We start from the raw sequence: 26,851 nt of genomic DNA on the forward strand, positions 1-26,851 counted from the left end.
AGGCATTGCATAAAGGATATTATTCTCTCCACTGACAGTCACGCTCTGAATGTCACTGAGTCCAGTAACAACCCCAGATACGTTATTGACTGTCTACTTTGGCTTTGGGGGATGGTTAGATAGTTTGACTCCTAACCCTAAGGTTGTGGGTTCGAGTCTTGGGCCAGCAATACCACAACTGAGATGCCCTTGAGCAAGGCACCAAACCCCCAACTGCTCCCCGGGTGCTGCAGCATAAAATGACTGCCCACTGCTCCGGGTGTGTGTTCATGGTGTGTGTGTGCACTTTGGCTGGGTTAAATGCAGAGCACGAATTCTGATTATGGGTCACCATACTTGGCTCTATGTCACATCACTTTTTAAAAGACTCTTTTCGGTGTTTAATTTTAATCCCAGTTTCTGTAGATGTTCTAGGAGCATGGCTGTGTGATCTCTTGCTTTGTGCTCCGATTGAGCTGTCACCAGCCAGTCATCTATGTAGGTAGCAAGATGAATGCCTTTCTCACTGAGCGGAGTTAGGGCTGCTTCTGTACATTTCATGAAAACTCTCGGGCTGAGGGACAGGCCGAAGGGAAGGACTAGATATTACCTTGCCACGCCAAGGAATGCAAACCTCAGAAATTTCCTGTGGGGTGGATATTTTCTAATGTGAAAATATGCCTCCTTCTGGTCGACTGAGGTAAACCAATCACCTGGGCGCAACAATTTCAGAAGTGTAGAATGCGTGAGCATTCTGATTTTGTACTTCCTTAGGTATTTGTTCAATGCACGAAGATCTAACATGGGACGGAGAGCTCAAGTCCCTTTTTTCGGGACTAGGAGGTATCTTGAGTAAAACCCACTGTGACTTTCCTCGGGTGGAACCACTCTAATTGCCTTTTTATTCAACAGGGAGGTAATCTCGTCCTGAAGAATACTAATACTAATCCTCCCCACACCTGAGAATAAATTATTCCTTTGAACTGCAGGAGAGAAGTGGCAAACTCCTACCCATCTTTCCAAAATTTCTGGAAGAGGTTTGCATCACTTAGAAGGTCAGTCCTTTTACTAGTAAAATGCCCGTGAAGGGGGGATCTGCTCTTGATTTGGAGGGTTTGGAGAAGGAGAGCCTTCTTCACATGCCCCCCATGGAGCCTTTAGTTGCCGCGCATCTGCATCTAAAAAGCTAGCCCTTGCTAGCAATGGTAGTCTGCTTTGCTGCAGCATAGTTGCGGTACTGAATGACCCTAACAGTGAGCTGGAGTGCCGAATGAGGGGTAGGTGTGGTGGCCAACAAATCGACTATAAGCACAGTACCAAAATAATTAGCCAGCAACCAGCGTGGAGACTAGTTGATGGCTATTTGAGTTGGGTAGGCTTCTGTTGTGAAGCGAGAAGAGGATTTTGAATGTTGTAATGACGTTGCGTCACTTGGGCTTCTGAAGAATACACGGAAGTGAGTCCCATAGTGAGACACTGAAACATTTGCTTGAAATAGAACTGAAGGTCATTATCTACAACACTGATTCTAGTGGTATGCGGGCTCCCTCCAGTGGTACGCAGAGGAATCACTGAATTATACATACATTAATGTTAAACACTTTTAAAAAGTATGCAAGGTGGCTAAATGATAACTTTTTTTATCAAGTACTGTAAATTTTTTACTTTACATTTAAAGTCCACCTGTACTCAAAAATGTTATCCCTTAAAACTCATCTTTGATCATTTAAATGTTTTTTCTTGTGAAAATAATTTTCTCATGCCTTAAAATAGCTTGAATGGAACTACACCCTTGCCTCATTTACTATACACAGATCTATGAATACGCAAATTAGCCCTGCCTCCACTCAGTCACACCAGCCAAGGTCTCCTGGTCCATGGATAATAACTGATAAAACAGTCAAGCAAAGAAAACAAAATAACGACTTTATTCAATAATTCCTTTGTCAACGGTCTCCTCTGCATCTCATTATCACTGTGCTGCGTATGCTCTTCTGTGTCATCCGCCACAAGGATGCATTGTTTGGATGTCTATCCTTGTGGCGCGGAAGACACAGAAGAGCATACGCAGCACGGTGACATGGAGTGACACAGAGGAGAACGCTGACAAAGGAATTATTGAATAAAGTCGTTATTTTGTTTTCTTCGCTTACAAAAAGTGTTCCCGTCACTTCATATAACCCAGATTGCATGTCTGATGGCAGATGGAGCATTCTGATGACAACTTTTCATACCTTTTATGGACCTTGACACTGTTATTTGCTTGGCAGTCTATGGGACAGTCTCAAGCCTCCAGGATATTGATCCAAAATATCTTAAATTGTGTTTCGAAGACGAACGGAGCTTTTACGGGTTTGGAACGACATGGGGATAAGCGATTAATGACAAAAAAAATTTTTTGGAGTGGAGTAACCCTATAAGTACAGTTTTTTTTTTTTTTTTTTTTTTTCCTTTTAAGTACAGTGCAGTTTTTATTTAACTTTTAGGTACAGTACATTTTAATTTAATCATTTAGGTTTTTTATTTACCTGTATGTAAGCACAGTGCAGCGTTAATGTTCAAACTGTATTTACAATGTTTAAAGTGGCCGACAATAATACATATTATTATTAGGTATAAATGTGTTTTTTTTTTTTAAATTTTATTTGCTGTAGCTGAATAATTAGGCCTACTACAGTATGCTACTGTATTTTAATGTTGGTCATTATGGTGGTACTTGGAGAACCAAATATTTTCTGAGGTGGTACTTGGTGTAAAAGGTTTGAGAACCACTGATCTACAATATTCTGTGGAATCAATCTTCAGTATTCAGTGGAACTAATACAGTCATTTTTTTCATAACAAATTATTGAATAAAAATTATATTTTTATGAATTTCATAAATTTTAGGTAGAATAATTATTTCCTATGTCATACATTTTCTTTGTTATAACCTAAGACCACCAGTGAAAATGTTTTCATTCTTTGTTTCTGTTTAATCAAATACTAATATACACTAATTAACAGTAGTATATACCAATTAACATAATAAAAATACTAATAAAAATGATTAGAAAAAAATATTTTTTAAAACAATTGTCTTTAAACTCATTATCTTTATGGCACTTGTTATCACCATGTATTAAATTAGAAAAAAAACAAAAAATGACTAAATAAATAAATATACAAATTATTCATCACAAATGGTTTTAAATAAAACAATCAACATGATTTCATATCTTTTAGGTAGTAGAATTACTTATGTTATACATTTTCTTTGTTTTCATTTTGTGTTTTTAATTTAGTATTGAAACATTTCTTCATTCTATGCTTTACATTTTTTCAATTTGAATATGCAGTAATTCTAATTAACATTAATGTATATTAATAATAATTAATCTGAAGAATCATTCATTTTAACTATACTTATTATGCATTCAATTGAAAAAAAAAAAAAAAGTTAAATTTTTCATTACAAAGTACTGAGTGAAAAACTTATTTGGAAAATGTTTCATGTTTCCAAAATCCTAAAACTTAAAGGGGTCATATGATGTTGCTAAAAAGAACATTATTTTGTGTATTTGGTGTAATGAAATGTGTTTATGGGGTTTAAGGTTCAAAAGACACATTATTTTCCACATACTGTACATTATTGTTTCTCCTCTATGCCCTGCCTTCTGAAACGCGTTATTTTTTACAAAGCTCATCTGTCTGAAAAGCAAGGTGTGCTTTGATTGGCCAGCTATCCAGTGCGTTGTGATTGGCCGAATGCCTCAAGCATGTGACGGAAATGTTACGTCCCTTGCCATACTGTGATGCGTGTCCCGGTCAGAACACCGGCGCGACAAGACAAAAACAATAAAACCCATTACAAATGAGCAATTTGTTGCATCCAGTGGAGACATAATTATGGATTATAATGACTTATACTGTGTTTTTACACGTGGTGTGGCATCTCGCCGCGTAAACATAAAACCATGTCTGGATTTGTGATCGGAGAAACAACAAACAAGCACTAATCTACACCAGCAGTTCTCAGTTCCAATTCTCATGCCCTTAGCTCTGAATATTTAGCATGTCTCTCTTTGTTAACACACCTAATTCAGATAATCAGCTCGTTAGAAGTGAGCTCCGTGCATGAACTGTGTTCCTATTGACATTGTCCCTACACAGTGTTCATTGCTCCCTACTCCCTCCCTCCTTTGGAACAGTGTTGTAAATACAACTTAACCGCTGATTTATAGTTGTGTCCTCTTTTGGAAGGCCAAACAAAGTATTTTCACTTTCACAATGAAACAGCAGCAACAGGGAGAATCAAAGGTTACGCCTTCTTTCTTTGCATGAACATATTGGGTGGCGTTATGCAAATCTTCCTACATCATGGTGTAGACATATAGGGGCGTGTTTAAACGATGCGTTTTAAATGCGTGTGGACGAGTCTTGACTTTTAAAAAGAATATCTCTTTGGGTTTGAGACTTTACAGATCTTCTTTATGCACCAAGAGCTTGTAACACTCCAAAGAGAAAGGAAAAAAAATTGCATCATATGACCCCTTTAAGTTCAAAATAAATGTAAATGTAAAGTGTAAAAAATGTTAACATGAATAAAATAAAAATGTGACTTTTAATGCTATCTCAAAACACAACCCTCACGCACCATTTACAGACTGCCACCAGGTGAGTTCTCCTCTGCCGTCTCTCTGGTAGATGACATTCTCTACCCTGTGGCTGTTGTCATGATGATAGGCATCGTATGGCTTCTGAGAGTCACACTTAAAGCACTTATTTAAATCCTGCACAAAGACATAAGAAAGAAACAGTGAGAAAAAAAATTTCATTCTGCAAAAGCATTCAGCAACAGCAGTTCAGTCTGACAGGAGCCTCGCCACACCTTTTTTCAGGTACATTTTCATTTGTAACGACTTAAACCAGCATGGCTCGCGGCTCAGGTAGCTGCCAAGACATACAAACAAAATCTGGGTCATAGTCTGAACAAAATATACCCTCAGAATGGGGGGCAAGTTCCATGCCAACCTGGAAGCAGAGGAGGAGAAGGGAATGGGCCTTCTGGATTCAGGTCAGAAAATGAGCATTAGCATGGACGAATGCCAGAGCACTTCGTCTAAGCCGAGTTGTTGTCATGAGCAACAAAACCTCCAGCAGTGGCCTGGCTAAACTGACTGAGACACGTGTATTTCTTCAGCTCCCTTGAAAAGGTCACAGCGACAACCAGGGGAAGCTCAGTATCTATTTCAGATCTTCACAAGCTCTGCATGACACTGATATCAGCACTTCTACATTATTGTGCTTACCACACACTAGACACATGCTTACTGGGGTAGTTTTGAGTGTGAGCTGCCAACAATAGGATTAGCAGTGATCAACTGGATTATGAACTACAGGAATGCTATGCTGGGGCCCTGCAAAAAACACATGTCTAATTCCTCTAGCGCGACTTAACAGCTCTGTGGATTCGCACAGTTTAAGTGCATGGAGTGAAATAGGGGATAATAGAGATAAAGAAAAGCACTTTCTAATATTTCTGGTGTCCCAGTCTAATTTAGGAAAAGTTTTATTTATTTATTTATTTATTTGATGAAAGATTATATACACAAGGAATAGGATGGTCAAGATGGTGAAGTTTAAATTTATATTTATAAAAATAATGACTTGGTTATATTTAAATAGCTATTTTTATGCCTGTGTTACGGCCACCAGAGCTGATCGCGGCCTCTCAGTCAATGCTGGTGTTTATACCAGCCCAGAACTCATGCTTATCACATTGGTAACAACACATTGCGCAGCGCGACAAAATAAAATAGAATTTCTATTGTATTTTGTCGCGCCATGCCGCTCACGTGTGGTGTAAAATAGAGCCCATTATAATCAGTGATGCTGTCTACATTGGGTGCAGTAAACTGATGCCTCGCTCTATTTATGACGTGCTGACACAAAGTTCAAATGAATTTCAACGGTCGCTTTATCGCGTCCTGTTGCGGCACAGACACGGTGTCAGCATAGTTTGTCAGTACAGTCAGTAACAGAGCAGATTGAAAAGTTTAGTATCTTTCTGCAGTCCAATAGACGGCAGTGTGGTGGTGGCTTGAGTCTGTTGAATGGTGATTTAATGTTACATTGTCACCTAGTTGAAGAGACTCAATGCTAAGTAAATAAACAATCACTACATCACAAAAAATTTGTTTATGTATATATATTCTGTTTATGTAGGCTATATACTGTACTCTATATACAATACCAGTCAAATGTTTGAACACAGGAATGGGAAGTGTGTCCAAACTTTTGTCTATACTGTACTATAATATAGCCTACACATGAAGAATATCGACCGATATATCGATATTGGTCTTGTTTTTTACTCCCTAATATTGGTATCGGCATCGGCCCCCCAAAAAACCCATATTGGTCGGGCACTACTTGAAATAACATTTATTATGAAAAGTCATTTACAAATAATTCTCAATTGATATGAAATATTTCTTATATATTGTTTATACATGCAACATTATTCTAATGGGAGTAGAAAAAAAGTAAATTAATAAAGTAAATATTACCATTTCAAAAGCCAATTATTTTATTTAGGAAACAATTAATCATTCATCCATCCTAATCTATCCATACTTATTCCTCTATTCATCAATCCATCCATCCATCCTCATTCATTAATTCATCAATCTATCCATCCTCATTCATTCATCAATCCATCCATTCTCATTCATTCATCCATCGATCCATCCACCAATCCATCCATCCTCATTAATCCATTCATATTCCTTCATCCGCATTTATTCATTTAATTAATCCATCCATCCATTCATCCATCATCCTCAATTATTCATTCATTTGTTCAATAATCTATCCATCCTTATCATCCTCATTCATCCATTAATCCATCCATCCATTCATCCATCCGCATTCATTCACTCATTCATCCATTCCTCATGTATTCACTGTTATTCATTCATCCTCATTTATTCATTCAGTCCATCCTCATCCATCCATCCATATTTATTCATTCATTCATATTCATTCATCCATCCCAATTCATTTAAAGTCATTCATCCATCCTTATTCATTCATATTCATTAATTTCTTCCTTCATTCGCTCATTCATGCATTCATATTCATATAATGCAGGTCTTTGGCATCAACAAGTTTAAAAACCCCTGGCCTATAGGATGTTTAGATGATTGAAAGTATACATTTTGTGATGTAAAAAAGACCAGAGTAAAAATTATGGATCAAGTATCACAATTACTACTGTGCTTTTCGATAATAATAAATAACAGCACAGTCAATTAAAACTAGAATTTCCATTTGACACTCATGATGGATATATTGCATTACAAACAGAAATATGGAGAACTCTGCAGACACTCTACTGACAAACAAATTGTCAGACCGCTGACAGGTAACACCTGCACTGACAACAAAATGAGCATAACTCTCTCTGTCTAGGATGTATGTTGCCTCCAGGCAGTTGAACAGTATGTTAACTTTATGCACCCAAAATGCTTTAATGAGAGGTACATACATAGAACCTAAAAGAACACCAGACATTTTAAATAGACATTCATAAAATATTAAACATTCAATAAAAATACATTTTATGAGGGCAGAAAAGAGTGCTTTATAGACACTTGAAGGAAAAAGGTGGAGTAGTGATTTAGGATAAAAGAGGAAAAGCAAACAGAAGTAGATGAATACAAGATCTTTTAAATCACAGATGTATCAAACAGAAATGCCTAAGGCTGCAGATTTTACTTCAGTGGAAGAGGTGTGGCATACTGAGCAACACACGTGCAAGACAGCAACGTGTACAGTATCTTGTAATAAAACAAGTGTGCAGGTGTACGTGTGTGTGTGTGTGTGTGTGTGTGTGTGTGTGTGTGTGTGTGTGTGTGTGTGTGTGTGTGTGTGGATAAAGTCTTCCCTTCATTTTGGGTATCAAATCCCTACAAGGATAGTAAAAAAAAGCACTGTGGTGCTTGAACAAACAGTTTTAATAAAGTTGTGAAGGAACAGATAATGTAGATGACAGATTTTTGGGCGAACTATAATTTTGGCAAACAACAGAAGTCAATGGAAAATCCCTGGCATGAAGTTAAACTGTGTTGAACTAAAATCAGTGCAATGATATTTTGATGTATGGTAAGTTTTAATTTGCACAAATTTACCTTTCATTTAAAAAAAAAAAAAAAACTTCTAAAGGGGCTGTGTGCACTAGCACATCAATCTTCATATGACAAATAATTTCCGTGAGCACAGGGCAAGGCCATACATGCAGGAACAGAGAGCATGGTTTACACAGCATGAGATCATGTTTCTGTGTCTATATGAAAGAGAAAGAATGGTTCAGGAATAATGTTGGCTTTACCTGCAGATGACTGACAATGCAGTACTGCTCAGGCCCCTCCAGGCCACAGGTGGAGGTGGCAGTCAGGTTAATAGCTCGGCCAATCAGAAGGTTTCCTGTTGCTGGATAACAGCTGCCTTCCATGCAGCCATGTGGGGCAGAGGGCAGCTCCTGAGCCACAACTGGAAGAACTTTAGAGAACACAGACAGGACATGTCTGTCATTAGCTGTGTATTTTGATTCACAGAGTCCCAAAGCAGTGTTTACTTCTTCCTACAGACTTTATTTTTTCACTTGACACAGGTAAGTAAACTTTTGCAGGTGGTGCACAATGACTTGTGGGTAAATTTTATTTTCCACTTGCTGTGAAGTGACTTCTTATACATATGAAGAGTTCAGATGCAAAATCTTTTTTCTTTAAAATTAGCATTTCTTTCTGGCTACTATGTATAGGTTTCTATGTAAGTACTGGTACTTCTGAATGGGTTGAGGCTGGGATTTAGTGCATTTGAAGTGAAAGTACTTGATGAATATATACTATGTGTGGAGAGCATTCACTCAGTATCGGTATCTTATTTTTGACCAATATGGCTTTTAGAGGGTTTTGCATTGGAACTCTTCATATACTCCTTAAGTGCCTTTTGGACATATTCACATATACATTATTCACTACATATTTTAGTTAAGATGACCAAATAACCCACAGTTGTGTGACTGGAATGCACCTTCTAAGGAAGTAGTGAATGCAATTGATCCACATCAAGATAATGTAAAAAAGTCATGCATCAGTTTTTCCTGACCCATGGCACAGTTTTCTTTCCTCATGACAGCCAATGATTGGATGGCACTGCATACAAGCAGTGCGGCTTCTGTTTGATGACCTCATGGGGCTCATGGTCCCACCCAGGCGGCAGAATCAAAGACTGAGGGTTTAGTTTCTCATTGAGTCAGGAAAATAACTGGCTTTGTTCCACATGGTTACCTCTGCAAAGGGAGAGCTCAAAATGCACTGCTTTTGCCTTTCAAAATCCAGAGTTCATCATAGGGTTATCAGACATTGTCAAATCCAGATGTGTGGGAGGTCTTACATGGATTTCGAACATTCATCTCTAATTTTGTGGAACTATCATTACAGAGGACTAGCATGTAACCGCACCCTCAAAATATACCAGCTCATAATGGGTTAGGATGTGGCAGGTGGAGAATGGCGATAATCATGTGACCGTACACCTCAATGTGTTTGACCTCTTTATCATTGCTTTATCATTACAACAGACAGGTCTCGGCAGTCTGGGGCTAGAAGCCTTTTGGAAAACCAATGTCCTGGTCAATCTTTGGGCCCCTCAGTGCAATTTTTCTTTAACACACCGCTGACTCTGAATAATAATGCTATCATCTCAAAACAGAACAATAAGAGAATGAGCAAATGAAGAAACAAGAGTGGACACAGTGAAAGCAGAAGATGACTATGAGTGGATGGATATGAGTATATTTCTGATGCTGATATTATATCAATGCTACACAGCCAGAAAAATCTCAATTACTGTTAGAGTAATATTGTATATTTTCTCTATATTAATATTTACAGTAAATAACCATCATCGCTCTCATAACATTAATATTCAAAAACACCAGTAATAATACTGTGATGTCTAAAATCTCTTGCAGCATTTAAAATGATCAGTTTTAGTTTTTAATGTTGTATTTTTTATTTATTTAGAAAAATCTGAGTGGAATTTTAATATCAGACATTTATCAGTTCTCAGACATACACAAATGTGACCTTGGACCACAAAACCAGTCTTTAGTCGCTGGGGTATATTTTTTAGCAATAGCCAACAATACATTGTATGGGTCAAAATGATTGATTTTTCTTTTATGCCAAAATTCATTAGGATATTAAGTAAAGATCTTGTTCCATGAAGATATTTTTTAAATTTCCTACTGTAGATATATCAAAACTTAACTTTTGATTAGAAATATGCTAAGAACTTCATCTGGACAACTTTAAAGGTAATTTTCTCAATATTTTTTATTTTTTTGCACTCTCAGATTCCAAATTTTCAAATAGTTGCATCTCGGCCAAATATTGCCCTAACAAACCATACATCAATGGAAATCTTTATTCACCTAACAAACGAAGTATAAATCTCTAATTGAAACTTGTGACTGGTTTTGTGGTCCAGGGTCACAAATGTCATATTAGTGTGCAGGGGTGAGGCAAGGACTCAATTGCAGGAGGAAATAGGGCTTTCACTAATAACAAAAACTACCCCCTGGGGGAAAAACACAGCTGGCAACAAAACAAAGCTTGGCAAGGCAAGACAGGACACATCCAGGTTACATACAACAAAAAACTGGCACAGGATTGCAGTCACAAGGAGAATAAATAGGGAGCAAATAAGGAGGGTAATGCGGGGGAAACACAGGGAGGACAGGAGGACCACTGATCAGGTAACAAGATGGGTGGGGTCAAGACAACTGACACGAGAGCACATGGCACACAGAAAACAAACAAATGGCATGTGTTAACAAAAAACATGGAAACAAGCACATGGCAAGAAAGACAATCACAAGCCATGTGCTTGAACAAAACAAGACGCAGCTAATGAGAACACTCATAAGCCATGAGTTCACACAAAAAATGACAACAAGAAAGCACGCAGCCAGTGAAAAACACACGCTGCCTGCTACACAGCATAAGACAAAACATGATATGAAAGCACATAGCCAAAAACACAAGCTGCGGGCAACAGCACAAGACAACAGTAAAGCACACAGCCGAACAACATCAATGGAAATCTTTATTCAACACAATCCACGTGGACAGAAGAGCATACGGCCAGAGTATGGCCGTATGAGTAAGACATGAGACCTGGGATCCGAACACCATGCTCCAACATGAAACAAGGAAACAGGGCAAGCAGATGAGAGCGCACGGCTCGAGCACACTCAAAGCCACGCACTCACACAAAAACAGGACATGACGGGAGTATCAGGACTCTGTCACAAAATCATGAATAATGCTAGACTGAAGTGACAGAACCCTGGCAACAAAAATAATTAATGTATTAGTAGCCACCACAATATTGGTCCATCTCTACAAATTATTTGAATAAATTTAAAGCAGGGATCTCCAACCCTGCTCCTGGAGAGCTACCATCCTGCAGACTTCAGTTCCAACCCTGCTCCAACACAGCTGTCTGTAATTATCAAGTAGCCCTGAACACCTTGATTAGCTGGTTCAGGTGTGTTTAATTGGGGTTGGAGCTGAAATCTTCAGGACAGTAGCTCTCCAGAAGCAGGGTTGGAGACCCCTGATTTACAGGAATATACCATTTGACTTTAAAATAAAATACTATAAAATACAAATACACAGAAGATGAAGTCATCCAATTAATTTACATAGGCTAGTGCTTTCACAATACACATTGTTTGAAAGCAGCTTTACAAAAAACCATGATGTTGGTGTTTATAATATCCTAATATCCCCATTATAGTCACATTTAGCAGATTGGAGCTGGGCTCTATTGTTTAAACTTTTTTGACAAAACAAGCTGGAGATAATATAGTTTCGATTTTGCAATGATACTGTATAATCACACAACCGAGATTGGCTGTATTGCTTTATGTGTACTGTATGTATGCAGGTAAAGTTTTATTTATCTGTTTAATATATCGCTGGGCGATACTTTAATATATCACTAGGCATATAATCAGTAAATCATTCAATTACCCAACACTGTTCTTTGCACAAGAGTGCAGATAAGCCTACAAAGTTCATAACAGTATCAAAACCTGGCCCCATCTAAAAAAACGAAAACAAGCACCATAAATTCCATTTGATTGCGTCAAGGTGCTAAACAGTGTGTGAGAGCATTGAAAGGCTTTACGGTTAACTCACGTACTGTAAAATTCCACATAATGAAGGAATAAAGGTCCTGATCTTTGGAATGTGTGTCTGCACACATCAGACTCTCCCTTGGTAAACAGTTGTGCTATATTTTTTAAAGTAAAAAAGTGAAGTGACACGACATACAACCAAGTATGGTGACCCATACTCAGAATTCGTGCTCTGTATTTAACCCAGCCAAAGTTAACCCATATGCATGCTAAATATCTGAAAACCACCAGGACTCAATCAAATTTTAATATAAAAAAATATATATACATATGTATAAAATGTTTAATAAAATATAAACGTTTTATAAAACACATTATATACATATACACTGTAATTTTTTTATTTAATAGATTTCTCTACAGGTCTAGCATAAGCTCTAATAGCATAACCAATAGAGTTTATAATTACATCTCTCAAGGGAATGTTGACCTCTATGTTTGTTTGTTTATTATATTCGTAAGAGTGACAGCTGGGGATTCCTGTGAACAAAAAAAAAAATATATCCGCATATACCTTTCGTTCACAATCTCACTAGTTTTCTAAGTAGATGGGGGTATTTCAAAGGCAATCTGTTGAGAGTTCAGGTTGCTAATTACAGGACAGGCGTCTGAGGAACTTTCATAAGCACAGAGTGTGCTTCAGTCTTTACAGGTCAAACACACCAGAAAATACCATTTCTCTACAAAGAGATTTCTGCCTTACAAGAATTGACGCTGCTGCATCCCTCATAACAGACTCTCTGAGGTAAAGGATGCATTTAACACTTTTTCTTCATGACTTCTCATGTTCTGACTAGCAAGGGCAAAAACGTGACTGCAAGAGTGTGTGTTTGTGGATTTGAGTGGTAGGCAAGAATAGGTTTTGACTGTTTTGCCATAGTCTGTCATTGAGCCTCTACACATTCTTTTTCTCCTTCAAAGTGTCGGCACAAATGTGGAAAAGACTGATAGAGGGAAAGAGAGATAAATAGGCATCACCTATAGAAAAACTGATGATATCTGTACATGTAGTGGATTATTCCCTCTTAAATATTTCAGTAGACCAATTACCTAGAATTAAAGACATAAAAAAACAAACTGTGATCTAATAGTTTAAGGCCACACTGGAGAAAATAAATAATTTTCTTGCAATTTAATAAAGTAAACAATACATATTATTTATATATATTTATACAACAATTCTTTCTGTTTCATTAATCTGATTGGCTGAGAGCCTTTTCCAGCAGTGTGATATTAGAGTGATAACAGAACTGTTTGTATCATTCCGCTTGCAGTATTTCTCACAGCGAGTGTCACGGTGGATGCCTAAATACACTATAATTTTTTTAATTAAACTGTCAAACCCAGATTTGAATCTGTGGTGGAAGGAAGTAGTTCTGCACAAAAGAGAGTTTTTAAAGACACTCTGTTGCTGTCTCTTATTTATTTACACACTTGTGCCATCGAAATGTTGTTTAAATGCAATATTGCACTCGTAGATGTGCGAAATGACTGTATATGCAGTAGGGGTGCTCCGATTGATTGGCTACCGATCACTATTGGCCGATAATCGCTTTGGGATGTGGAATAAAGGTTGATCTCAAAAAAACAAACTCAAGCTGATGACGCGCCTGCCGTGAGAGGTTTGGCATGACATGCAGTGGCACCGTCTCAGTCTCTGTCTGGCGCAGATAAAATAATTATAATGTGAAGGTGAAGTACAATTCATATTTCTTCATTAAATAACTCTTAAAGTAATTTGAAAACTTTCTGTGAGACATAATTTCACAAACAGCGTGAATCACCATGCACTCTCTCTTTCTCTCTCAAAATGTGCAAATGGATTCAAATCACATCACATCTGCACTAGCACAGGAATTGTCACTTGCGCAATTGAGGCAGTGTCGCATCGTCACTAAAATTTATAAACTGCATTTATTTTTAATTCCAATTCCAATGTTTAAACCATTCAGCACTTACCCGCTCTCCTGGAGACTGTGCACTCATGCACACTCGCAGCGCACACACATAACTCCAGGTTCACCCATACTCTGTTTGCAGTGCGTATGCGGTGCATTTTTTCTGCGCTCATGTTAACGGATTAATAAAGCATTCACACTGCACACGGTTGAGGTCCGACAGTGCGTTCTGCAGCAGTGCATAGATCGTTTTTGAACGAAGTCTATTTTTGCTGCACTGCAAGCACTGAATTAAAGTAATAGCGCATTGTTTGTGGTAAATATGAACATGGATTGACACGAAAATGTAATTACACCATAAATGCATATAATTATGTTTCACAGGCAACACATGGCTTTTTGGCTAGGTTTAAAGGAAAAGAGCACTTTTCCTTTAATGATAGATGGCACTCGTGGAGGTAGGAAAACAAAGTTCTTTATGAACCACAGGATTGCTTGTAATAAAGATTTAAATGCAAATGAAAAGGCAGTAGAGCTGACTGTTTCTGTCCTTGGTAAGTTTTATTTTAGAATGTTTGTGATAAACGTAAGAAAAGTAGTTTAAATATTTGCTTGAGCTTCTTAATATATAAATCTAAAAGTAAATGGCAAAGTAAAAAGCATATAATAATGTGCTTCTTATATTTATTGCATTTAAACACCTCTATGAAAGATTACTGTATTACTGTACTGTTTAAAAAAGAATCAACGCTGAAAAAGCATTTTAAGTAACAATGTTTGGATTAGAAATCAAAATAATGGATAAATGTTGTGTTTGTAGTAAACAGCCACGGATCAGTTGCAGACTCCTGTGTGAGCACCTGCTGCTTCTGCACTGCTTACGTACCACACATGGACTGCATGCGCACTGACATTTAAGTGAGATAAATATATATTTTTGAAAAATGTTTAAAAAAATGCTCCCCTCCACCCCTCAAATAAAAATAAAAAATCCCCTCTCACAAGAGTCACCTAAGAGGGGAATTCATTTTAAAAAAATGAAATTCAGGCCCTGAACAAATGTCTAAAAATCTTGATTGGATCATCACTACAAATAATTCTACATGACAAAAAGAAGGCTTTTAAAAGATCGAAATCGGTGATAGGGGTGGGAATCCTCATGTTTCGATTTGATAATGATTCAGAGGGCTGCGATGCGATGATAAAACGATTATCAGTGCATCTTTTGTTTTAATACAGATTTAATTTTTTCTCACTGTCTGACTATTAAAGCAGAGTATCTGGAATGATCCATAAGGAATTTACTTCCAAGATTTTGTTAATGAAACAAATGGAAGTGATTTGGCAAGTCAACAACAAGGTTACAAAGAACCAATAGGAAATTAAACGTGCCTGTAGCAGCATACTTGTAGTAAATTAATACAGACTTAAGCATATTCTGTAATATGCTTTCTCATATTTGTTGTGTTTCCACAATATTTTTATTTGGCTTGAAACAACTTGCACAAGTCCCTCGTTATCCTGTGTTTAAAAGCCCCAGTCCTTTCTGTTAGTGTTTGTCCGGTATTGAATGTCAACCCCTGTCCTATGTGTGAGTTTGGTCCCAAAATAAACAAATGAAAACCACCTGTAGGACATGCCCAAATTTTTGTTAGGGCGGGGAACGTTGAAACTCCTGTAGTCGATCGCGTACGCATTTGATAGTTTCCTTGTCTCTGTGGCGAGGGGCGGGTTGCCATGGTGATGCGCTCTCCAGCTGATCCAGCAGGACAGCCTCCGAAATCCGGGTGTTCTTCCACCTCGATTCCCTGATTTCTCATCTCACATAGAGCCTCCGCCGGGGTGTGGTACAACCATGGGGCCGTGTCCCAATGGATTCGAAGGTTGGTGAAAGGTGATTGAAATCGGATGCCTTTGGCCTTTAGCGCGCTCTTAATATGTTTATAAGCTCGGCGCTGTTGCACCACTGCCATGCTATAGTCATGGTCAAACGCTACGGGCTTATCTTGTATGAGTATCTTTTTCTGCCACGCATTTTTCAGTACAGTCTCCTTGATCTTAAATTCAAGAAAGTTCACGATGATGGATCGTGGGGGGGCATCCGCGGTGGGTTTGGGGCGAAGGGAGCGATGAGCTCGTTGTATTTGCGGGTCAGTACCCTCGCTGATCAACTTTTCACTTCAAAGTAGGTTTTCAACGAAGGTCGTTGTGGAGTTTCCCTCTTCTCCTTCGCGGACCCCGTAAATTCTCAAATTATTCCTTCTCCCCCTTGATTCCAGGTCGTTAATCTTGTCCAACATCTTCTTTTGCTCCTTTAGTAATTGTTTGAGCGCGTCGTTAGCTTGCTGTTGACCAAGTCTCAAGTCCTCCTATGCAATTCTGAGCTTCTTCGAGTTTTTCACTCTGTTCCTGCACTGCTAGCTTTGTCACTGTTAGTTGTTGGTTGATGTCATGTTTAAGAGTATTCATCTCTTGTTTCATGTCTGCTTTGAATGCATCCAGATCCGATTTCAGCTCCGTCCGTAGGCCACTTATCTGTTTGCTAATACTTAGCATAGTTTCATGTAGGGTCTGCGTTGATGCCTCGCCGTCGCCATCTTCTATTTCGGCGTTCGCATGTGCTTCGTCTTGTTCAAAATTCAGCTGTTCTTTATCTCCTTGCATTTTCCTAGGCCCTCTCTTGCCTCCCCCTGGCATATTTTCAGACAAAATTTGTCTATTTCAAAAGCAATCAATTTGAATTTCAGGGGAAGTACAACCCAACTTTGAGGAGCTCAAAGACTAATCCACCATACTAATCAGCCGTCAACCGGAAGTTTATGTGTGAGTTTATGTCTAATAAAATACCATTTCATGTTAATCTACATCCCCTAGATGAGTACATCCAGGAGTTCTTCATCTGCTCAGAGTAGGTCTCCCTTGACTGGTGGACTCTGGTTGACTGCTTCTGGGGGGGCTTGGATGACGGGATTGCTCAGTGGATGCTGCTGGGAGGGTCCAGGTGGACCCTGCCCGATTACATCAACCTGGCACGGTTTATCACGGATCCCGTCTCTTCTCCGCCATCCCAGAGGCATCACACCCTCACCCAAGCCCACCACCGTCCGCAGCTCACCCAAGTCAACAGGACGCTAATATGGCAAGCCAACGGGACATTAATATGCCAAGCCTGCCAGTCCCAAAGCTCACTCCAGTGCCTGCTCCTCAAAAGCGGCCTCCAGTGCCGGCTCCTCAAAAGCACCTTCCAGAGTTCGCTCCAGTGTCGGCCCAGCCCCAGAGCAAAGCCCAGGATGGGCTCCCATTCCCGAGTTAAGTCCAGGATGGGCTCCAGGCCCCAAGAACAGCCCAGTAAATTTCCAAGTATTTTTTTTGGGGGGGTGGGGGTTTGGGGTACTAGGGTTCCAGTTGTAGGGGCGGGGGATGGGGCCGCGGCCTCGGAGGCAGCTCTGCCATGGCCTCCAGAGTCTCCAGCTCTGCCATGGCCTCCTGAGTCTTCTGCTCCGCCATGGCACCCCGAACGGGTACCACTCTGGAGTCCCACTGTCCTGTGCTTGTCCTGATGTTATACGGCGCGAGGACACACCTTCCAGAGGAGGGCGTTATGTCAGACTCTGTTCCATGTTTTGTCTGTGTTTTGCTCCTCATGTTTAATCATTTCATCCAAGGTGTTTCCCATGTTTAATTTCAATTGGTCCCACGTGTGTCTCCTTAGTCCCTCGTTATCCTGTGTTTAAAAGCCCCAGTCTTTTCTGTTAGTGTTTGTCCGGTATTGAACATCAACCCCCGTCCTACGTGTGAGTTTGTCTAATAAAATACTATTTCATGTTAATCCTCTTTGCCTCCGCACTCCTTCGTCTCCACCACAGTAGGAGGACTGTGACACTAGGGTTTACTGTGCATGCGCACATCAATATTGTGTCCTTTTTCTGAAGCTGAACAACATTTAATGTATCTGCATTACTGTAAGGGTAGGTTTAGGGTTGGGGTAGGTGTAGACTTTAATAAAACACAATCTAATAGATAGAAAAATGATTTATTGTTGGTTTCCTGTAGCTGTATCCCTTCTAGCCACAACTGCAAATATAACACATACTGTAATTACTGAATTTGTATTACTGTAAGGGTAGGTTTAGGGTTGTGGTAGGTGTAGACGTTTATAAACCATAATTTTACAGGTAGCATTTTTCGTTGTCGAATTGTACTACCCGCTGTTTTAATGGGAGGTAGCACAAATTGACAGAACATCGGTCTGATTTCATGTGTGCCATCATGCATCTGTTACACCTTTACTGTACACGTATGGGGCGCATTACAGCTCTGACGCGGCCATCTGAGCTGATCGCGGGCACTCTAGTCAATGTTTGTTTGCACTGCCTGCAACTGCACAAAACACTTTCACTACGAGAGAAAGCGGCAGCCATGCAGCTATTCCACTGCTTGCCGCGTCGCGTGTGAAAGGGCCATAAACCTTTTTTGATAACGGAATAATGTAACTAATCATCATGAGTACACACAGTTTCTCAATATGGCTGTATATACAGCCATATCACACTGCTACTTATGTGATATTGCTCATTTATTTATGCACAAATATTTATTTAATATATGATTTATAATAAGTAAATGAACAAACCAATAAATGCCAGAATAGAACTTGTTATAAACAAGATCACATCAATCATTTTTTATGTTGAGGGAGGCACATGGGTGCTTGCCCCTGCATTCTCTAACACACCCACGAACTACATAAGCTACCGCACACCCTCTTACCTACATGCCACATTTACAACACACACAGATACAAACTAAACATCTGGCTGAAGACACAACAACAGTGTCTCCGGTTCCAGAGGCAGATGAGCATATGCAAAGTGACGATAGTAAAGAAATGCCAAGCCAGGAAAATGTCATTCATTAAGAGAAAAATTCCAGGTGTAAAAGTATCTCACACTGGTCTTACAAAATGCCCATCTGTAGCTAAGGAATGGCATTCTACAAACATTCGACAACAAGCCACCACATGTGCTGAACTGCATGTCATGAGGAAGCTGAGACCATGGCATAAGAGACTAATGTTTTTCAGGGCTCCAGACAAAAAAATTGAGTAAGGAGCCATTGGCTCCTATAAGAAAAAAAAATGTAGGCACCAAATAATTTTTTTAGGTGTCACAGAATAAATGTTTTATTTTTTTCATTATTTTATTATTATTATTATTATTATTATTATTATTTTACATTTCAATCATACTGTCATGTGTTTATGTCTCATCTTTTCTTTACTTTATCAGCATTTTAATCCATCTTGTCAATGACCTGGGAACTAAGGTTCACTTAAAGTGGAACTAAATGTCTTTTCCAACTTGAAATATACAATACCGCACTGTTTATTACACAGAGTCTGTACCAATATCGTGGACCATAAGCATTACATGGTCACTGAGTGTAGTTTGGGCTCCTCCTCAATACATCCTGTAAATGTTGCCATACACTCTTAAAAATAAAGGTGCTTCATGATGCCATAGAAGAACCTTTTTTGTCTAAATGGTTTCATAAAAAATCTTTAACATCTGAAGAACCTTTACTTTCCACAAAAGGTTCTTTGTGGCGAAAGATTATAAAAAGTTGAGAAAGAGATAGTTCTTTAAAGAACCTTTGACTGAATGGTTCTTTGTGGGACCAAAAACTGGTTCTTTTTAAGAGTGTATGTCTTTCACACTTTCAGTCTGTTGTTCTTAATTAGTAAAATGCAGTTTTATAGGAGGAGTCATGTAGACAACAGGTTAAGTAAAAATATTCAAATGAAATAGTGCATAAATATAGCAAAATGTTCCTCTTTATAGTTATTTTTCTAGCTTACCGACGAGCTTATGGACACCAAACGGTTATTCTGAGGTAAATGTATATTACGTTGCAATGTTTACAAGCTTTACATGTTTAAAACACTGAATGAGCTTTTACATGCGACATTTCAGTAAGTTGTACTGTAGGCTCTCTTATAAATACATATGCCTTATCGCCAGGGGCAACCTCAGCAAAAACTTCACTCACAATTTAATATTTTTGGTTTATGCGACCGTTTTAGTGGCAGTTTGGAGCCCTGTGTCTCCAAACAATCTGACTATGCTTATGACTTATATAAGCGCTTAGACTAGGGATGCTTGACATATTAGTGCTATTTCAGTTTTCAGACCATATTAGAGATTTTTTAACTTTTTAACAGTTATTGGTCAGTATTAGATATTTATTTGTGCTCAATATGAATATGTATTTTCCATACTGTATATTATAAAGTTATGATGCCTAAATTAATAAGTGGACTTATGCATTGTGATTCAGGAATAAAAGGTGGTCTAGCATAGACAAACCCTGAAATGGAATGTCAAAAAAAATCAGATAGTGAACTTGCAGGTACAGACAAAGCAAGGCAGCTATTGTTGTTTATATCAAACAATCACAATTGAAAACTTGACAGATCATAACTAGATTATTCCCCCATATCCAGATCGAACTGATATAAAGCAGGCTTAAACAATGCACCCTAAACCTGGCAGACCTATAGATTAAGTCTATATTCAGTTTATCCCAAAATAGGCCAGAGTTCACAAAGTACACATGCTGTAAGACATTCCATTACAATGGCACACGCTCACACACCTTGATCATATTCCTTGTACAATCATTAACAAACAGTCTCACTGACCTACATCAAGTACAGAGAGTAAAGTCGGCACAGAGCCCACATTTGATTATGTGCCAGAAGAAAATACTGTAAAACCATGATAACCATGTTATCTGTGATGATTAGCATTTGAATTCCTGGGAAACAGTGGGTAAACTTGTTCAGGTGTTCATCTTCCGTTATAAATTTATAGCGTACCTTTGGCCTAAATGGAATAAAGGAAACAAGCAAATAAACAAACTTCCTCTCATTCAGCTTTTTATAATTGCCTGCAACATGCCATCCAGATTACAAATTAATCTTTTTAAAAAAAGATTTTTTTTTTTTTTTTTTTTTAGAATCACATTTGATAATTAAAAAAAAATAAATGTGATTGGTTGTTACACCAATTTTTATATATATATAAAATGATGATGATATTATGTCCATACCTGTCAACACTCCCTGTTCAGGGAGTCTCCCATATTTCAAACCCATCTACTGCTCCCTCCCATTTTGTTATTTCTCCTGGGGAACTCCTGTAATTTGTATGGCCCAAACCCCAAGGTTGTCAGATCTTTTATGAAATGCATCCTATTCACACAATCAACACATCATACAAATGTTAACCCATATGTGGCCACAGCTAGTGGCTCAGTGGTAGAGTTCCTGTGGCTCAGTGGTAGAGCATTGCATTATCAGTGCAAAAGGTTGTTGGTTTGATTCCCAGGGGACACATGTTAGGTAAAAAAAATGTTAGCCTGAATGTGCACTGTAAGTTGCTTTGGATAAAAGTGTCTGCTAAATGCATAAATGTAAATGTAACCAGGCAACCTTTATCTGGTGTGCTGATGTTATTTGTGTGTGTTTTAGCGAAAATATTTTTATGTTGTGTTTTTTATATTTTTTGGGGTTGTTTGTTGTTGTTTTTATTTTTCTGTCTATGGAGGGTCAGAAAGTTATCAGATTTCATTAAAAAATATCTTAATTTGTGTTCCAAAAATACTGGGTTTGGAATGACATGAAGGTCAGTAATTAATGACAGAATTTTCATTTTTGGGTGATTCCTTTAAATAGGCTCCACAGGTAAACCATAAGAGTCTACTGGAGGCTTGTTTAACAGTCCTTCATTGATCCCCACTTTCCAGCCACTACTTAAAACGCCTTTTAAAAAGCCACATATGGAAATCACACACCTGAGACTGTTATCATTCCCAAAACATTCCTCTCATGCTCTAAATTCTGGCTGAACCTTTAACACAGCTTTCTGAGTCAAAAGGCAAAACAATGCAGATAATATCTTCATATCACACATATTCCAGGTAAAAAGAACATGAGAGGGACTTGGCTAATGCTTACAATTCAAAAGACCAGGAAAGGAACTCAAATCCTCAAGTGCATACTTCACTATAGTAGCCTAAAACAAAATGTATTAAGTCTGGATTACATTTAGACTAAATACATTCATACTATATGGAATACTTTTTTTAAAAGCTGAAAAGCTTGTGCACTTTCTCATACAGAATGAAATTTTGGACGCAGCTCAAAACTTCATTTTGGGTCACCTATAAGGCACAGCCGCACTATATATTGGAGTGCTGCCCACATGGCTATGGCTCCAACTAAAGCAGCATCATTTTACTGTTCAGAACCTACAATATGATGTCTAAACATGCCATCTGGGTAGGCAGCTCACTACGGTTTGGAACAGTGCCAATATTGCAGTGTTTTTCCATTTTCCATCCATTCAAATCCAAGTCATTTAATCTTTTAAGTGAAGTACTTTCAACAGGGAATATACATTTAGTCATCTAATAACTGATGATTCAGCATACACTATAAGGATCCTGATAAAATAATAAATGCACTGATAATTGTGCTGTGCTACAATGAGAATAATGGGCCAAACTGAGCGTGTTGATCCCCCTCTCCCTCAAATGTCAAAACTAATGACCATCCTTAGCACTGCTCTCATTCCATTCTCAGTCAAGCACCCTCGATAATGAAATTCTGCTCTCCACTCTTATTCTCCACTTCTCTACGTCTTGTTCAGTTTTCACTCTCTCTTTTAATTCAATGCATATACTAGTAGAGAGTCAAAGAGACTGGATTTAAATGTGCATCCTCTGCATGAACATGTGTCAGAAGCATGTGTTAAAACTGTTAGCCTATCTAATTATATATGAGTGTAATTAACCTAAAAGGAAGCATGTTTGCACTAAATGAATGCCAATATCTTAGGGTTTTTTTTTTTTGCACAAAATGTTTTTTGCCCAATCACCTCTGAGCCCAAGAAGAAAGGGCCAATGAGAATTGGCGAGTGGAATTTGCATGCCAAGCCACTCCCCCGTACATCCTGCAACTCCAAGGTGTTGAGAGGTGAATTCATGCCCCGAGTCTGAGCATGAGGAAGCAGCGCGTCGCTCACAATCAGAGCCCTGAAATGAAGGAAATTGCTCTTTTATTGAGAAGGTGGGTGCCCTTCTTCCCACAGCTGCCCCACCACGGGTATGTCGGTAACTGCTCTGTTGATTCCGCTTGTACAGAGGCTGGGAGCATGGTTAGCGCTGCCCAGCCCACCTTGATGGCTTATCCAGACGGTCTAATGCGGCTACCCGATTCAGTTCGCCAGGCGTTCTCCCAGGTTCAGGGATATCCTTTTACATCTGTCCCAATGGACAAGATGCGTGCAGAGATTGCGGTCCTCTTGGCGAAGGACGCAATAGAGCCTGTCCCTCCAGCCAACATGAATTCGGGTTTCTACAGTCCCCATTTCATCGTACCCAAGAAGAGCGGTGGGTTACGGCTGATCCTAGATCTACGAGTCTTCAACCGGTCCCTACACAGGCTTCCATTCAAGATGTCGACGCAGAAGCGCATTCTTTCTTGCTTTTGACCCCAGGATTGGTTTGCAGCTATTGACCTGAAGTAAGAGTACTTTCAGGTCTCGATTCTGCCTCGACACAGACATTTCTTTGGATTACCTTACAAAGTCCTCCCCTTCGGGCTGTCCCTGTCTCCCCGCATTTTTATGAAATTGGCGGAGGGTGCCCTGTCCCTACTTTGGGAGAAGGGCATCCGGATCCTGAACCAAACTATCTCGACGACTGGCTTATATAAGCTCACTTGCGAGATCTGTTGTGCGAGCACAGGGATCTAGTGCTTCAGCACCTCAGCCATCTGGGGCTTCGGGTCAATTGGGAGAAGAGCAAGCTCTTCCCTGTGCAGAGCATCTCTTTTCTCATTATGGAACTGGATTCAGTTAACATGACAGCACGTCTCACGAACGAGCGTGAGCAGTCAGTTCTGAACTGCCTGAATTTGTCCATGGGCAAGACAGCGGTCCCTCTAAAACTATTTAAGAGGCTCCTGGGGCATATGGCAGCCACTACTGCAGTTACGCCGCTCAGCCTGTTACGTATGAGACTGTTTCAGCATTTGTTGCACGGCCAGATCACGAGATGGGCATGGCTCCATGGGACTCTTCCTGTTGGCGTTACCCCGGGTTGTCGCCACCTCTTCAAGTGTCGAGAGGTGTTGCACAGATGCCTCCAGGATGGGCTGGGGCGCCTTATGTCTGCTTTGTCTTTTTCTGCTTTGGACGACAGCAGAAGGGGATGGCTTTCTCCAAACAGAGGTTGGCTCATTGGTTGGTGGATGACATCACCTTGGTGTACCAGTCCCAAGGTGATCCGTGCCCCCTGGGAGGCAGGGCTCATTCCACTCAGAGTGTTGCCTCCTCCTGGGTGTTGGCACATGGCGCCTCTCTTGCATCTGTCATCTGTAGGGCTGCGAGTTGGGTGACACCTAACACCTCTGCAAGATTCTATAATCTTCAGGTGGAGCCCCTGTTCTCCTGTGTGTCGGGTAAAGTCAGGTAATTTGCGGGAGGCAGGTTCAGTTTTCGGCTTGTTGTTCCTCCGTTGCCCTGCAGTTGCAGACTTGGCGGAGAGGTCTATTACTGCATCTGGTACAGAGTTGCCTTCTTCTCTCTGGACCTGGCATTGATGTCTCAGCTTCTGCCACAGTTGGATTCCACCGTGTTCCACTTGATTCCTTTATTTCCAAGTTTTTCACATGACCTTACATAGTGTCATTGTTCTCCACCCCCCCTCCCGATTGCTGAAGAAAACTCTGGCACCCATGGTGTGCCTGCTTAACTGGCTTACAGGGCATTGGGAAGGTTACGATTTGAGATACATTTGTTCTGACACACTTGCCTGTCAGCATTTGTATCCTCAAATTATGTAAAACAGTTCGGGTTGTGGCATTTTCCATAGGACCCGTAACGTCAGTCGATGTAATGCCGAACATGACTGACTGAAAGGGACGTCCTTCATGCCACAACCTTGAACTGCGCTGAATGCTGGGATGTGTCTAGGCTCCTCAGCACATGAGTGGATGCACGCCGCCATCTTATATACCCGTTTGTACAGGGGAGTGGCTTGGCATGCAAATTCCATTTACCAATTCTCATTGGCCTTTTCTTCTAAAGCTCAGAGGTGATTGGGGCTCCCGTGTGAGACCCCTAATGTCAGTCGACATAATGTCTCCATTCCCTACTTCAGGGAACGAGGGTTACATACGTAACTGAGATGTTCTGTGTGAACAGCACCTAATGCTAAACTCTAAAGCAGCACAACTAATTAGGAATTCACTCTTATGTGTATGTTTGCATGTTTATGGTGGTATTTAAAGGGATTTGTGATCTCTCAGTGTAGTGCAAAAATTGACAGAACTTTTCCTTGTCTTGTTTAGCAGAGTTTGCTGCAGGTGTACGGTTTCCTCTCCATAATGCATATACCTTTCATTATGAAACACAAAGGACACAAGGACAACCAAACACAATGTCTCTGATTACTTCTTTTCAGAGAGAGAAAGGCCAGGCACTGATGCTAAAGGAGAGGGGTAACAGGTTGGTTATGTTTTTGTTTGCTTAAATCTAGATTGTTTAGTGTTGAAAAGGGCTCTTGTGGGAGCTACTGTGAAAGACCTCCTGGGTGGGGGGCTGTGCGTTTGAACTTCACTTTAAGAAGTTTATCCCCGCTCACCTCACTGGAGAGTCAGATTTTGATAATCACATGGGATTGTCTGTGTTGTCATCAGTCACTTTATGATCCCACCTTAAGCTTTTTATCTGACATCTGGAAGGTAAAGATATGACCACCAAAAACTAGTATATGCAAAAATCTGTTCAATATAACATGTGACTCACCCATAAGGAGAACACTGAAATATCTGGCCATCATCATGGGTTATCAAACACTCATGGGCAGCTGATTTCCAGGAGTCTGAAATGTAAAGAAGAATAAGAAAAAAAGTTAAAGTGGTTCAGCTCACAACCAAAATGTAGCATCAGGTGCTAAAGTTATTCATATAGTGCATTCACAACAAGGCATTTTATATGATTCATAATTCCTTAAATTGAATTTTACATGATCTGAACTTAAAACAACAACACCTGACTGTGAAAAATGTTTTCTTAGTATTAAAATATAGCGATATGATGTGTTTATTACAGCTTTTGAATATCAAAGGTTCTCATTTTCACAACATTTAATTATTCACTGGACACAAACAATTGCAAATATGGTTTAAAAGGCTCTTTAATGGTTTCATATTCTGTAGTAAATGTAACTATTTGTTTATATTAACTATACAATCAATGGAAAAAAAAAACAGAACCTAAAAACAGAATTTAAGGTCAGTGCAGCAATTTTATTAATTATTAACATTAATGATAAATATTAAAAGTATTAATTTATTAAAGCAATCTAAGTTATAAAAACATACAATCAAAACGTAATGGTCATTTGTGATGCTGTACTGACTGAGGCTAAGCACACACCTGTCAGATATAGTAAAATAATCTACATGAAAATAAATAAACATTAACTAATAAATATAATTAAATTATTACATTACTTTCACACATTACTTATCATACATTGCTTTAAAAATATATATAAGAGCACTATAGTATATAACATGCAGTGCAATTTAACTAGGCATTTCACCAAATTAATATTGAACATATAAGGTGAGAGTGAAGCCAGCTTT

General features: G+C 39.2%; 1 protein-coding gene across 1 annotated transcript in view; it reads right to left on the reverse strand.

Annotated features, from left to right (window-relative positions):
* The window catches only part of lamb2l (laminin, beta 2-like), a 48,834-nt gene that overhangs the window by 21,151 nt on the left and 832 nt on the right, over nt 1-26,851 (reverse strand). Inside the window, exons 2-4 of the mRNA XM_042750363.1 lie at nt 26,007-26,082; nt 8,354-8,523; nt 4,616-4,751 (exon numbers count right to left, since the gene is read on the reverse strand). Of these exons, the coding sequence (XP_042606297.1) occupies nt 4,616-4,751; nt 8,354-8,523; nt 26,007-26,043 (343 nt within the window). The 5' untranslated portion in view covers nt 26,044-26,082. The remainder of the gene's footprint in view (nt 1-4,615; nt 4,752-8,353; nt 8,524-26,006; nt 26,083-26,851) is intronic.

This window comes from Cyprinus carpio, chromosome B23, assembly GCF_018340385.1.
Source record: "Cyprinus carpio isolate SPL01 chromosome B23, ASM1834038v1, whole genome shotgun sequence".
Classification (NCBI taxonomy): Eukaryota; Metazoa; Chordata; class Actinopteri; order Cypriniformes; family Cyprinidae; genus Cyprinus; species Cyprinus carpio.